Here is a 15,887-nt window from a genome sequence, read left to right as displayed (position 1 = left end):
AAATCCTGCCTCAGATCACACTAGCCATGTGACCCCAGGCCTCTCTAGGCCTCAGTTTCCTCAACTGTAATATGAGGGAAGTTGACCTGGATGACCTTTAAGGTCCCTCCCAGCTCTAAACCTTTGATCCTTCAAGGCAAGAGGAACTTGAACTTCATCTGGAGGGAAGAAAAAGTGAGTGTCTGTCTTCCTGGTTCTGAGTCACTGGACACTGTCCTAGGACTGTCCTAAGTTCTGGCGATGAATGGGGTTAAGCATTTGGCCAGTTCCCAGCTGGCTGATTCCCAGGGCCCATTGTCTTCCTTTCCCCTCTGCCCACCAAGGCTCCGTTCTGATGTTATCTGCAGGCCCCTTCTTCAGTTTAATTGAATTCAACAAAAGAAACACATAGTAAGTGCATACTGTGTGGAAGGCCTTGTAATTATCTGTTGAATCTTACCCTCTAACCTTACTTTCTGCCAGTCTTGGAATTTCTCAAATATATTTATCAAGAAATGAGGTGTTTTAGCATAATCTTTGTGCATATCCTATCCCCCAATTCAACTGAGAGGCTGGTGAAAGGAGGGACAATTTCTTGTCTAAACTTTGCAGCTCCCCATAGAACCTGCAGTGGGGGGTGCTCTGTACACATGCTTGGGGAATGGTTTAGGTCCTGGTTGTTTGGTTGTTGTTTTTTTCAATCTAATGCGAGGACAGATGTATAAACAATACCAGTAGAGGAAGGAGAGAAAGGGTAAAAGAGAGGTTCAAGCAAAGTGCATTAAAAAGTTTGTGGGGGGGGGTGGTGAAGGATCAAGGGAGACTTCATGAGGAGGTGGCATCTGAATTAGACCTTGAAGAAAGAGACAAAAATGGTGGTCGATGGGATAAAGGGAAATCCCATAAGAATGGGAGAGAGAATGGTCCAGGTTGTCCCTAAAAGGGGCATAGCATGAGATAGAGCTGGACAGGCATCTTGGAACCACCTCATGTCAACAACAAGAGATTAATACTTGATCCTGCAGGTATTGATAAGCCAACGAAGGCCTAGTGAATGGGGCATGTTCAGAATGGTGCATTAGAGAGATGACTTAGGCATCTGTGTGAAGAATGGACTGGAGAGAAGAGAATATACTTAGGAGTTGCCCAAGCTACCCACTACCACCACACTGCCTGGGCCCAGGCTCTCTTCCTCCCCAGCCCGGCCCATTCTTGCCCCTCATTTCCTTTGTGACCCAGCTCTATAGTTGCCTGACTGCAAATTCTACTTATCCAGGGGGCAGCTAGGTGGCACAGTGGTAAAGCACCGACCCTGGACTCAGGAGGACCTGAGTTCAAATCCAGCCTCAGACACTTGACACTTACTAGCTGTGTGACCTTGGGCAAGTCACTTAACCCCCATTGCCCCGCAAAAAAAAAAAAAATTTCTACTTATCCATCCTAGTTCTTCCCCACCCCCCCGCAAGGCAAGTGGAACAAAGCTAATACCTCTTCTATATATTAATAACATTTCCTATTTTTAAACATAAGGATCACTCTTTCAACCTCCAAGTCTCCTCTCCTCCAGCCTACACATTTCCTTCAAGAGATCCTCATAGGGGCAGCTAGGTGGCGCAGTGGATAGAGCACCAGCTCTGAAGTCAGGAGGACCTGAGTACAAATCCGGCCTCAGACACTTAACACTTACTAGCTGTGTGACCCTAGGCAAGTCACTTAACCCCAATTGCCTTACCAAAAAAAAAAAAAGAGAGAGATCCTCATAGGATGTGGTTTTGAGTTTGCACCTCCTCCTGCTACTCCTACTTACCTATGTGGCCTTGGGCAAATCACTTGACTGCTCTAGGATAGTTTTCCCATATGTAAAATGAGCCCCCTCACCAACAAGATTGCTATTCCATAGAAGTTCATCAAGGAATTGAACCAGGAAGGATATGTATTAGCTTTTCAGAAAGGCAGGGGAATTGATCTGTTGAGTGGGTGGGAAACCAATATTTTCTACCAGTAGTCCTAGAAAAGTCACTACTCCCTTTCCACCTCAGAGGCTGCCTACAGGTAGCAGATGAAGCCAGAGTAAGTCTGAGCTTCTGTCAAATCTCTCACATTCCCTTCTTCACTCACATGATAGCCCTCTAGTTAATATAACTCTATGATTTTTTTAAATCTTTACACCCCTATCTTTCTGGGTTTTTGGGGGGTTTTTTGTGGGGCAATGAGGGTCAAGTGACTCACCCAGGGTCACACAGCTAGGAAGTGTCAAGTGTCTGAGGCCAGATTTGAACTCAAGTCTTCCTGAATCCAGGGCCAGTGAAGTCCGAGCTTCTGGACTAGAATTCCCTAAATTAGCCTTTGAACCGTGGCTCTGAAGCTAGATGTGTTGACAACAGAAAAAGAAAGAAATATGAGTGGACTTCTTTGCAATAGAACCAGGCAACTCTGGAGAGTCTGTCAACAGCGTAGCTTCCTTCGAGCCTATGTCTGTCCTGTGTCATTTGCACCCCTGGGAGAGAGTTCTTATGTCCTGGACTGTGCTATGAGCTGCCTGAGATCTTAGGCAGAAATTACTGAAGAGCTGAAGACTGTTACAGAGTTACAACCTTGACAACACCTTCTGAGCTCTTCACTATTATTGTGGTGTGAGAAGTCAAGGGACCCTGGCAATCAGAGGGTTGCAGGACCAGAGCACAATGCTAAATTCCAAATGCCAAGTGCAAACAGTGAACCTCAGAGTTCAAAGAAAGGAGAGGTCAGTGAGTGCTGGAGCAATCAAGGAAGGATTCCTGAAGGATATGGCATTTGAACAATGGTTAATGTTTGGATAGATGGAGAGGATGAAGAGCATGGGATGATGGGGGTAGAAGAAGCTGACTACAGGGACAAAAATGTAGAAGGAGGAGCGAACCACATAGGAGACCAGTCCAACTTACCTATTTCCCTGCCCTCTCACCAATGAGCCTTCCTCCTACTTCATGTTTTCCTTCAACAATTCAATAAATGTTTATAGGAAATCCAAAAGTAAAAAATTACAGTCCCTTAAAGCACTTACATTCTCCTAGGAGGGATATGACATGGACACAGATAAACACAATAACACAAGATAGAAAAGGGATAAAAGAGTGGTGAGGGGTTGGAATCAGGGAAGACTTCAAAGAAAAAGTGGCAACTGAACTGAGCTTTGAAGAGAGAGAAGACTTTTTTTTAATTACATTTTTATTTATTTTGTTAAATATTTCCTAATTAAATTTTTAATTTTTAAGATTTGTTTTTTAAAATTTTGAGTTCCAAATTCTCTCCCTCCCAACCCACTGAGAAGACAAGTGATATGATATCGATTACTCGTGTATGGTCATGCAAAACAAAATTCCATATTAGCCATGTTGCCCAAAAAAGACCATGGAAAATAAAGTGGAAAAAAGTATGCTTCACTTTTCACTCAGAATTCATCAGTTCAGAAAGAAGACTTTCAGTAGGTAAAGATGAGGAAAGGAGTGAATGCCAGGCCCAGGGGACTGACTGGCTTGGCAAATGAACAGAGGCAGGAAAATGTAAAATGAGATTGGGAAATGACTAATCGACCCCTTTGGTTACTATTTAGAGGGTGTGAAAGGGAAGAGTGTGATTATTTCACATTACTAGAAAGGTAGATTGGAGCCAAATTATTGACCACCTTTGGATCTTAGCCTCCAATTCTCAGAGAAAGCATCTCCCTCCCTTCTCTCACCTTTCTCCCATGTCTCCAGGCTCTCTGGAATGCTACACCTGTGAATCGGAGTCCATTGAGGATCGCTGTAATAAGATCAAAACCTGCGCACCCTCTCAGACCTTCTGCAAAACCATCATCACCAGAGGGAACGCAGGTGAGTGGTGGGGAAGGGGATTCCACACTAGACAACAGGGACTGTTCCCAAGGTAAAAGAGTCCGAATTCAGGGGGAGGACTTAAATAGGCAGCCTGGTGAGAGCCCTGGACTGAAAGTTTGGACACTTGGGCTTGAGTACCAGCTCTGCCATTGACTAGGTCCATAATCTTGAGCACATTATCTCTCCCCAAACTTGTTTCCCATCTGTAAAAGAAGGACCCCTGAGGCCCTTCTGGGTCTGACATTCTATGTTCTAAGGCCAATTCTAGCCCTGTCATTTTATGATCCTGGTCAATTACTACCAGCACACCCTCTTCCTCTATGTTTCCTTCTTTCCTTCTATCTGTCTTCTAGGACCTCTTTCTTCATAGTCTCATGGCCCAACAATCCAAGGAAGGTCTTGTTCTGCCTTGGTTATTGTCACAATGGATAATAATTATAATAATAAGTCCCATTTCTTTAGCATTTTAGGGTTTATAGAATCTCAGAGTTGTAAGGAAGCCATGTAATTCAATCTGTATTCTAACATGAATTCCCCCCTTTATCCACAATACGAAGTCACTCAGCCTCTCTACCTGAAGAGTTCCAATGAGGGGACACCAAGGCAGCCCATTCTGCTCTCAGATGATCCAAATTTTAGGAATTTGTCTTGACATCAAACCTATACTAGTTCATTTGTCCCACTCATTGGTCCTAGTTTTGCCTTCAGGTCCCAAGCAGAACAAATCTCATCTTTCTTTCTTATGACAATCCTTCAAATTACTGAAGACAACAATGGGGATCCCATTCGTCGTCCTCTTTTTCCCAAACTAAGCATCTTTTCCTTTAACCCCACCTTAAGCTTCTCAACATCTCTTGGGCGCCCTCTTCTGGACACATTCCAGCCTGTCAATGCCTCTCTCAAGATGATGAGCCCAGAACTGAATAGGACGGGTCTGAACAGGGCAGAGGAGAGAGGATCGTTGCTTGTTTCCTAAATCCATTTGCTTTTTTATCTGTCATATAACACTGTGGACGTATATGGACCTTCAAGTTTACCAAGACCACCACGTTTGCCACACAAAGATCCATTGCTAAGCCGTGCTTCCCCATCCTATACTAACTAGTAAAGCTTAATTTTTACGTTTTGTTTTTTGTTTTTTTAGTGAGGCAATTGGGGTTAAGTGACTTGCCCGGGGTCACACAGCTAGTAAGTGTTAAGTGTCTGAGGTCAGATTTGAACTCAGGTACTCCTGACTCCAGGGCCAGTGCTTTATCCACTGCACCACCTAGCTGCCCCCTCCTCCCATTTAAAAAAAACATTTCAGTAGTATCTCTACTCCTCTCCTTCATCTTTCAAAGATTATAGATAGCTGGGTAGCCCAGTAGATAGAGCACTGGACCCTGAAGTCATATAGACTTGGGTTCAAATCCTACCTCAGATACTTATTGTGACCCAGGGCAAGCTACTTAATCTCTTTTTGCTCAGTTTCTTCAATTGTAAAATGAGGATAATAATAGGGTTGTTGTGAGGATCAAATGAGATAATATTTATAAAGCGCTTAGCACAATACCTGGTACATGGTAGATACTTAATAAATATTTGTTCCCTTCTTTCTATCCTTGAAAGGTTGGCAACAAAAATTTTTCAATCATATATGCCTTTTTCTTAGCTCCCCTAAGATGAAGTTCATCTAAGTCCAGTGACCTGAACTCACCACAAGGAAATTTCAATGCTCTTTTACCATCATCTCCTCACTCATCTTTGCGTTTCAGCTCCTAGTTAAACTGCATTGTTCTAACTTTCCCAATCCAAAGGTCTTGGGAAAAAAAGAAAGCAGAAGCAAAATGAGAGTTGGGTAATTTCGCCTTCTCATTTCTATCTTTTATCATCATCCTATCTACCCAAGTAATTGTCTTATCCCTTCTTTATCTTCCTCTTATATTTTATGAATATCTTTTGTTTTCTATATTTGTTTTCTATATTTCCCAATGTAGCTCCCTCTCAGCCAGTTCTTTTTTTTTGGGGGGGGGGGCCTGTATCCTCATCACTTAACACTGTGCTACCACCCAGTAGATGCTTAATAAATATTTATTGACAGACTGGTAGTTCTGTCCTGATTCCACAGTGGCTAAGTATTTTCCTACTCTGAAATTACTTTGTGTTTTGTGCTTACTTGGCTGTGTGCCTGTTATAGCTCCTTCCCATCCCCTTTTCCAACAGAATGTAGACTTGTAGTCAAAGACTGTCTTTTATCAGCCTGTGGGCTAGAAACTAATCACACAGTCTCCTAGGAGATGTAATTTTTTTAAACCCTCTTTTCCCATCATGGAAGAAGATGGAGGGAACATCATTCAAGACTTGGGAGATGGCTGGCAGGTTTTAGGTTTTTTTCAATTCTTTTTTATAAAATATGACTGTTGGGACAGCTAGGTGGCACAGTGGATAAAGCACTGGCCTTGGGTTCAGGAGGACCTGAGTTCAAATCCAGCCTCAGACATTTGACATTAGCTGTGTGACCCTGGGCAAGTCACTTAACCGTCATTGCCCTACCAAACAACAACAACAAAAAAGTGATGGGAATTTAAAAAAAAAAAAAGCCAAAGACAGTCCTTGTTCTTGAGGAGCTCAAAGTCTAATGGGAGAGAGAACATGCAAACAGTTATGTACAACGCAAACAACCCATAATCAGGATACATTGGAAATAATCAATAAAAGGAAAGCACTAGAAGTAAAGTGGATCAGGAAAGGCTTCTTGTAGAAGGTGGGATTTTGACTGGGACTTAAAGGAAGACAAGGAAGCCAGAAGGTGGAAAGGAGGATGCATGGAAGACAGTCATTCAAAATGCCTGGAGTCGGGAGATGGAAATCAAAGAATACATGGGGGTGTATAAGGTGCCAGAAACATCTGAGCCTTCTTCTTGCCATAACATTGACTATAAGCCTTGGCTCTTTCTGGCCTTTAGTGTTCCCCACTCTGTTATTACAGGACGAGGCTACTATTTTCCATTCACCCCCTATTTCCTGCTCATCTTCTATACATCTATTTTTTTATTTTAATTTGACTTGGTTGATGAATCCCTTTTCCCCAAGCTAAGCATCTTTTCCTTTAACCCTGCCTTATAGAGCATTTCTAAGCTTCTCACATCTCTTGGGCGCCCTCTTCCGGACACATTCCAGCTTGTCAATGGCCTCTCAAAAACTATGAGCCCAGAAAACTCCAGGGGCCCCTCTAGGCAGTTGCTCCTCTTCCAGAATTATCAGAATCACATCTATGTCTTCAGGATTTCATTTATAAAAGCTTCCCATCCTTCTTGGGATACCTCCCCTGCAGAATATGAAGTTGGTGAATCCAATCTTTCTTCTAATCTCTACTCTTTGAAGTCGGGTCTTCCCAAAGCTAGGTTGTGTATCAGAGTATGCTAGTCTTCTTCTTCTCTCTCCTGAGCTCTATAACAGAATGGTCGCTTGCCTTTTCTTCCCATTCCACCCTCCACCATTGTACCCATCATTTCTCCTTCAGCTCCCAATATCTCCTTCTTGGTCAGAATCAAGTCCAGAACAGAGGTTCCTATTCCTTACTTCCTCCACTTTTTGAAAGATGAAATGATCCCTGAGGTAGGTCAAAAATTTGTTGACTATTCTACATCCAACCAGGGGAAGACTCCAGCAAGTATCTGGGTAATTGAAGTCCCCCTCAATAGAAAAGCATGCATCATTGACAGCCTTGTGATCCATTTACCAAAGTCCTCCTCTATTTCATCTTTCTGTCCAGGTGGCCTATACAATATTCTGATAACAATATCCCCTCATTGATCCTCATCCTGAAAGGTCCATACCATATTTTCCCCTTTGGGGTTCCTAGATCTCCTCACCAGAATACATCCTTACATACGATGAGCAGTGTTTCTGCTTTCAATATAGTTTTACTAGCAAGGCCTAAAGACAGACCCTAAAACCATTTGTCCTCAGTGATACCTGAGATTCTGCCACTATTGCTTCATTTATTTGGGTTCAATACTACCCACCCCAGGATCCTATTTTAAAATCCTACCACTTTTCCCCTCAAAGGGGTCACATTCAGTCTCCAGCCATTGAAGGGGAAGAAAAGGATGTCAGACCTAGAAGGAGCCCTAGTAAACATTTCATCTAATCTTCTCCTTTTATAGAGAAGGAAACACCTCCTGGAGAGTGGGAATAACCCACACGATGAGTTCTAGAGGCAAAGCCAGAATTAGAACCGGCTTCCCCACCTGCCATGTGGAGGAGGTGGTTTTTTTTCTTTCACCATGCTAACACTTTCTATAGCTGCCTTCCTCTAAAGCCACAGAGAGCTGGAGCAGCATGAGTTGGGGGGCTGGGAAGAGGGGATGAGAGATGGGGAGGGGGAGGGCCCTTCTGTTTGAGGACAGCAAGCTCTCTTCTCCATGGGAGGAGTGGAGAGATTAAGACTAGTTAGGGGGAAGCCCAGTGTGACCCGTATTCTCCAGGACTGAAATTTCCAAGGATTTGGTCCCATAAAAAGCAAGACTTCGATTTCACCCCATTTTAGGGGGCCCAGAAATGGGCTGGATTCCCTGCTTCCCACAGAACAGAATCATACCTGATTTTCTGAGAAATATGGCAGGCAGAGAAGCAATTCCTTGAGATTCCCACTGCCCCATGCCCTACTCCCCATCCCCAATTGAGAGGGAAAATGAGACGGCAGCTAGGTGGCGCAGTGGATAGAGCACGGGCTCTGGAGTCAGGAGGACCCAAGTTCAAATCCAGCCTCAGACACTTAACACTTACTAGCCGTGTGACCCTGGGAAAGTCATTTAACCCCAATTGCCTCACCCCCCCCCCAAAAAAAGCTAGTAGTTAGCCTCCCCTAGGAGATTCAGGCTGTGACTTTCTCACCACCCTCTCCCTCTTATGCAGAGTCCAACTTCTTCACCACCTTCTCAGCATGGTGCTCTGATACCTGCAAAGAAGCCACCAAGATCATAGAGGGGACACACGTGACCGTGAATTGCTGCCAACATGACATGTGCAACCCTTTGTCGGTAGTGGAAGGCCGAGCCTCAGACACAAATTCAAATGTAGCCAATTGTGGGTGCATCCTTACAGGTGTGGGGGTGACCACCCTGTTCATGCTGCTCTGCAGCTGGCTAGGAAGAGACCTGTAAAAAGAAACATCCCCCCACCCCAGGGGCTCCCCTCTGCCCCCTGGCCCTACTTCCTTTGCCCCGACCCTAATTCTGCCCCACCCCAAGGAAGCAATCTCCTCTAGCCCTTCTCCCCCAGGCCTGTGTTCCATGGTCCCTTTGGTTTCTGTAATGCCATGTTCTACCAAAATCGTTTTCAGCTCTCACATTCTGTTGTACAGTCAGAGGTCTGCCTCTGACATGGTAGGTTCTAAGGGTCTTTCCCACTCTGACCGTCCATGTTGTATGTTCTCAGGGTCCCTCCCAGTTCTAACATTCCATGTTTTGTGTTCCAAAGGCTCTTCTAGCTCTAATATTCTGATTTGATTACTTTCTCAGACAGGAGGGGACCCAACAAAGGAGAAAGGCTTCCCTCAGTCCCGCTCGGTCTGTCCCGGGAAACCAGGTGACAGGGCAGAAATGTTCAGACTTATATGGATTATCCTCAAGTCTCCATTGCATCTCCCTGATCATGTCTTCCTATACAGAAGAGGAGAAGGGCAGGTGTCGAGAGACAATCTGGAGACAAGTCCTGTATCCTAGAGCTGGGACTCTCCTCGTTTCTAATGCCATATATCCCAACAGGATTGTGAAACAAGAGTCTAATCAGGGAGGTTTTGGAAGGGCATGGGAGCACGGGATGTTAGCCTGCTGGGCCCATCATTTCTGATAGAAATCCCAAGAAAGTCAAAACATTCTTGTCCACACCACGCCTCCACCTACTTCCTCTATCCCCAGCGGTCCCTCCAAGTGGTCCTATCATGCCTTCTGTTAATAAAGTTCTGGTTTCTTTAATAGGCAGCAGCATTCAAACTCTTCAATGACACCAGCATCTGACATGTCCCTGCTCCTCTCTGGGCCCTCTGTTTCCTCACTTTTAAAGTGAGGGAGTTGGACTGTGGCTTGTAAGGTCTCTTCTGGCTCTATTATTCAGCCAGTTGGCCCAGCCAGAACTAGGAATAGGCAAAGTATGAGAACTAAGACTCAGAGAGGGAGGGTCACCTTAAGGGGCACTTCTTTCATATCACTTTTTATAAATGCATATATATTTAATGCCCCCAAACCTCATTCCCTATAAATTATAGGGATTGATTTTGTGACAAATTAGCACTTACACGTTAGAGTGAAGACTTGGAAAGGCAGTAGCACATAATGGGGACCCAATTTTCCAAATTTGTCAGAGGTGCACAAGTGCTTTGTGGTTTCTTCAGATTAGATGCTAAAGAATCAAAGAATTCAGAGCTGGAAGGGACCTTAGAGAGGTCCAAACTTCCCCACTCCTGTTTTATTCGTTCTTTTTTTTCCTCTAATGTGAGGAGCTATTTTGTTTTAACATGACAGCTGTTACCCAGCAAACACCCAAACAAACCCCCTTCCCAAGTGTATTCCCTGAAAAACAGCTTATCACTTGTTTCTCCCCATGTAATAACTTTTATTTACATATTGTTATTTCCCAATATACCACCTCCCCACTGAATTTTCCTTTGTAACAAAGAAAAATTGAAGTCCTCCTCCCCTGTACTGCTCCACCTCTCTGCTCAGAGGAAGAAAATGTTTTTCTCCTAGTTTCTCTAGGACCGGGTTGGTGTAATTATTATAACTTCAGGAGCTTTTTAGTGTTGTCTTGTTTATTGTGATCATTATATATATATATATATATATATATATATATATATATAATTGGCTCATCTGCTCTTTTCACTTCACATTGATTTATATGTCTTCCCTTGTTTCTCTTAATTCTATATGCTTGTCATTTCTTATAGAGTAATAATATTCCATTACATTCATATACCACACTTTATTCTGTCATTCCCCTATCAATAGATACTCACTTTGTTTCCAAGGTCCTTGCTACTGTGTAATTTAAAATTCTAAATGTGGGTTCTAATCTGTCCTCCCCCCCCCCCAGTTTTGGAGGGAAACTGACTAAAATCACTGATAAACAAGTTTAGAATTCTTAAGGGTTTATTGAAAGATAGTAAAAGAAAGAGAAAGATTGAGAAGAGATTTCTTATAACCTGGCAATCCTAGCCTTCATAATCTCCCACTTCTGAAGTTCCCTGCCACCATGCCCATGTCTCCTAGCCATAGAGGAAGCATAATCCCACCAACGTCTCCTTCCTCCTTCATGTCTTCCTCCCAGAAATGGGAGGCTCCTCAAGTTGATTGGCTGGTAGCCTTGATAGACAGTACCCACGAACAAACATCATTTCCTGACACTAAGGACCTTGACCACATGGCTTGCCCTCAGAGGCCTTCTCCTCATGGTGGAGCTTTTCTACAGTAAGTCTCCAGCAGGTGGCAACATTCCAATCGTTACACCACCATGAAGCTATGGATATGTTGTTATATATGGTTATATGCGTCATTGACATCTAAGGGGTGTAGCCCCTCACTGTGTCAAAAGACATGAATGATTTAGAGACTTTTTTACAAAATTCCAAAATCCAGGATCATTCCCTTTTCTTTACAGGTGAGAAAACCTGAGGCCTAGAGAGAAGTCAAATGCCTGAGATCATTCATGTACTAAATTGTGGAGCCAAGATTCAAATCTACATCCTTGATTCCAGTTTTACAGTGCCTTGTTGAGTTCACCCATGGTTAGGGAGAGGTGACCCCACTTAACACAGAGCTGTCACAAGGCCTGAAGGGAGACGCTATCCTAAGAAAAGTGAGTCAGAGTCCAAAGCTTGAGGATAAACCAGAGGTTGTTCTGTGTCAGGAATCAATTTCTTGGGCACACCAAATGAAGGAACTGTGACAAATCAAGGAGTAAAGAGAGATAGCAGTGATAGGCCCACATGCCCCTATGGCTTCACAGTGATATATCAGTATGGTCATGTGGTGGCAGCTGATCTTTAGCCCCTCCCGACTCAGCTAGGCTGGTAAGGACATGGGATTAGAGAATAAAGAGAGAAATTGCAATGGTAGCTTCCAAATCTATGAAGCATTCAATTGACATTAACTCACCTTTTAAAATGTATATTATAAATTTAAAACCATCAACAAAAGCAAGTAATTAAATCTACAAGAAATAACTTCTTATTTAAAAGCCTTAGCATTCAATGATATAAAATCAAGTGAGTCCACAGACAAGCAAAAGAAATGTTCCTTGACCCCCTTCCCACCAAAAACCAGCTCACCAATGAACCCACATAGCAAATAACAAAGAAAACCATTTCTCCAAATTTATGGCAAAGAAACAGACATCAGAAAAAATATATGCACAAAAATATATACCAGACAATATAAACTGAATGAGCTCTCCTTTTGGAAGCAAAATAGCTCAGCTCAATCTCAGAGAGAGTTCTAGATCTCACCCAAGGGTTATTTCCTGAAGTCTCAAATGTAGTAAGCTTGGGTAAGGGGCATGATAGAAACTGCTAGTTTCCATCATGCTGGCCTCTTCTCAGAGTCTTTCTTTCCCCCAGAGAACTAAAGCAAAGCTGAGATGGCCATCTTCTCTCTCAAGCCAAAAGAGGCCGGCCTACTCTTCCTCAAATCAACTCCACCAATGCACAGGGGATAGAAAATCAATCTCCACCAATGAGGAGAGAATGCCATACAATTGGCACTATGAGCCAAGAATTACATAATCCTTGTACAAGCAAACTAGATACAGGACAAAGTGGAAATAATCCACAGGAAGAAGACAGATTGGGAAAGACTTCCTGTGGGAGGTTTTTGTTTTGTTTTGGTTTGGTTTTTTTTGCAGGGCAGTGAGGATTATGTGACTTGCCCAGGGTCACACAGCTAGTAAGTGTCAAGTGTCTGAGGCTGGATTTGAACTCAGGTCCTCCTGAATCCAAGGCCAGTGCTTTATCCACTGCGCCACCTAGCTGCCCCGCTGTGGGACTTGAAGGAAATTATTGAAGCCAGGAAGCAGAGACGAGGAGGGAACATTCAATGCATGGGAGAAAGCCCTTGCAAATGTCCGTTTGCAAAGTGCCCATAGTGTCTTGTGCATGCAACTGCCAGGAGGCCAGTCACTGCATCAAAGAGAACATATCAGGAGAAAGGTTGGAAAGATAGGAGAGGGTTAGGTTACAAAGGGCTTTGAAAGACAAACAGAGCATTTTGTATTTGATCCTGGAGGCAATAGGGAGCCACTGAAGTTTAACAGGGGGTGGGTGGAGAGGAGGGTGGTTGGCCCTGACCTTTAGCAGCTGAATGGAGGGTGAATTGGAATGGGGAGACAGACCCACCAGCAAACTATTGTAATAATCCAGGTGTGAGGTGATAAGGGCTTGCACCATAGTGGTAGCAGTATCGGAGGAGAGGAGGGGGTCTATCAGAGAGATGATTGCAAAGGTGAAGTCAATAGACCTTAGCAATAAGCCTGGATATGGCGGGAGGAGAGACAATGAGGAGTCCCGGATAATTCCTAGTTTTTTTTTCCAACTGATTACCGCCAAGGGAGGAAGGGGTCAAAGACAACTTGTGAGTTTTGATCCTGAGTGACACTTGATAGGGACTAAGATGGCAGACAGGCTCCTAGGGCCAGGAGAAATTTTTAAAATACAACAACAGCTGAGTAATTGACAGTGATGGTCCAACAAGAAGCCACACACACAAAAAAAAATCCTCAGCAGGGAAGTAGCATGGTATGGCTGGTGCTCCAACATTCTCAAACATTTTGGTCTTGGGACCCCATTATAATCTTAGAAATTAGAAATTATTAAGGACTTCCTCCAAAGAGCTTTTGTTTATATGGGTTCTATCAATATTTACCACATTCAAAATTAAATCATTTTGATATAAAATCGTTTTGACCTCACAGACCCCCTAAAAGGGTAATTAGGATCTCCAGGGGTCCCCCCAACCATAGTTTTGAGAATTGCTGGTATAGTGGATTGAGCACTGGACTTAGAATCAGGAATCCCACCTCCAAAACTTGCTGTGTGATCCTGGACTAGTTATTTAACTTCTCTGGTCTTGTTTCCTCATCTGTAAAATGAAAGCATTGGACTGGATGACCTCCAAGGTCCTTTCCAGTTCTAAATCTATGATCCTAAGTCATCTCCCCCAATTTTTCCACTCCCAATGAATGAGTTACCTTCCTCTGCAGCTTCCTTGGAAAAGTCACCTAGCCTTTGTTTGAATATTTTCCCAGTGCCGGGAAGCTCACTTTAATTTTTAACAAATTCTGCAAACTATTGAAATGGAACCCATTTCCTTAAGACTACTCCAACAGTGAGTCTATGCTCTATAATTCCCCAATTTTGTCTCTGGGAGCTCTGGTTGGAAACATTTTAAAATAATAGGCCCTCTTAAGACAAAATCAAATGGGCTTTGGGTTTCTCCACTGGAGGTCAACCCTGAATCTACTTCCCCATCACTTGACTTGCCTAGGACCCAAATCCTGGTTCAGATGGGTTCCCCTAGGAGAAGCCAAAATGAAATCACACAAAATCTCAGAATTCTAAAGTTCATCAGAGATTATCAAGACCAGTCCATACCTGGACACTTTGGAAGTGTTGGAATTTGAATCCAGTCATCTGATTTCATGTCCAAGGCTATCTCTGGAAGTTCAAAGACTAGGATGGGAATGACATGCTTTAAACTGGAAAGCTCCTCAAAGATCATCAGCTGTAACAAAATCATTTTCTAGAGGAGAAAACTGAGGCCCAGAGAGGGGAAGTGATTTGTTCCATGTCTCAAAATTGGTAAATATCAACCTTCCGGTCCAATATTCTTCCTACCATAGTGGGCTGCCTTGGAAGGCGCTGGGACTTAGATGGAGGTGGGAGATGGATATTCAGGTCAATTTTTGCTACTATTGCTTGGACAACAGCTTATTCAGTTCATCTGAAATGTGGTATTCATGAAGGGGAAAGAATGTGAAATAAAGTCGGGAAGATCCATTGGAGCCAAATTGCCCTTTATACTGCAGCATGCCACTCTAGGAAGTTCTGGGACTCCTGATGAGATGGGAGATAAAAGCTCATGTCAATTGGGTTTTTTTTTTAATTAATTAGTTTATATGTTTTTAACATCCTTTTTTCTTAATTTTGAGTTCTAAATTCTCTCCCTCTCTCTAGCGCTTCCCTGTTTCATTGAGAATGGAAGCAATATGATATCAATTAGACACATGAAATCATGCAAAACACATTTCCATCATCTTGTCAAAAAAAGACCCACTACACAATAAAAAGCAAGAAATATGAAGTGAAAAAAGTATGCTTCAATCTGCATTCAGAGTTCATCAGTTCTCTCTCTGGAGTTGGACAGCATTTTTCATCACGGGTACTTTGTATTGATCAGAGTAGCCAAGTCTTTCCTATTTGATCATCATTACATATTGCTGTTACTATGTCCAATGTACTCCTGGCTCTCCTCACTTCATTCTGCACCAGCTCATAGAAGTCTTCCCAGGTTTTTCTGCAACCATGCCCTTCGTCATTTCTTACAGCACTTATAGAGCTACTGTACTCCACAATCACATATCACAACTTGTTCAGTCATTCCCCAATTGATGGGCATCCCTTCAATTTCCAATTCTTTGCCACCACAAAAAAGAGCCAGCTGCTTGTAATATTTCTGTACGTATAGGTTCGGGTCAATATTCACTATTGCCTGGAAAACAGAAATGGAGACTGTATGACGGGAAATCATATGAAATAAACTTAGGAAGGTCGGTTGGGGCCAGATTGCCCTTTCTGCCCTAACACGATGCCTTGGGAAGTGCTGAGACTCGGATGTGGACCATACAGGGAGGAAAACAGAAGACACAATCCAGGGAGCCCCCAGTAGCACACTCCCTCACCTGCGCTGCCGCTGGCCAACAACCGAGATGCCGAGTCCTCCCGCCTTCCTAGAGCGTCTCAGGAAGGAAGCCGGGGGACCCGACTGAAGAGGCTCCGCAGGAAGGGGGTGTGTGCCG

At 43.5% G+C, this 15,887-nt stretch overlaps 1 protein-coding gene across 3 annotated transcripts in view; it reads left to right on the top strand.

Annotated features, from left to right (window-relative positions):
• Positions 1-10,612, top strand: part of GPIHBP1 (glycosylphosphatidylinositol anchored high density lipoprotein binding protein 1) — a 68,228-nt gene extending 57,616 nt beyond the window's left edge. For all 3 annotated transcript variants that reach the window (XM_043977868.1, XM_043977869.1, XM_043977870.1), the window contains 2 exons: positions 3,717-3,833; positions 8,736-10,612. In XM_043977868.1, the coding sequence (XP_043833803.1) occupies positions 3,717-3,833; positions 8,736-8,983 (365 nt within the window). In that variant the 3' untranslated portion in view covers positions 8,984-10,612. The remainder of the gene's footprint in view (positions 1-3,716; positions 3,834-8,735) is intronic.
• Positions 10,613-15,887: the final 5,275 nt, after the last annotated feature.

The sequence above is a fragment of the Dromiciops gliroides genome, chromosome 1 (genome assembly GCF_019393635.1).
Source record: "Dromiciops gliroides isolate mDroGli1 chromosome 1, mDroGli1.pri, whole genome shotgun sequence".
Taxonomy (NCBI): Eukaryota; Metazoa; Chordata; class Mammalia; order Microbiotheria; family Microbiotheriidae; genus Dromiciops; species Dromiciops gliroides.
The sequence above is the reverse complement of the archived record's forward strand: the minus strand, read 5'-3'. Positions and strand labels throughout refer to the sequence as shown.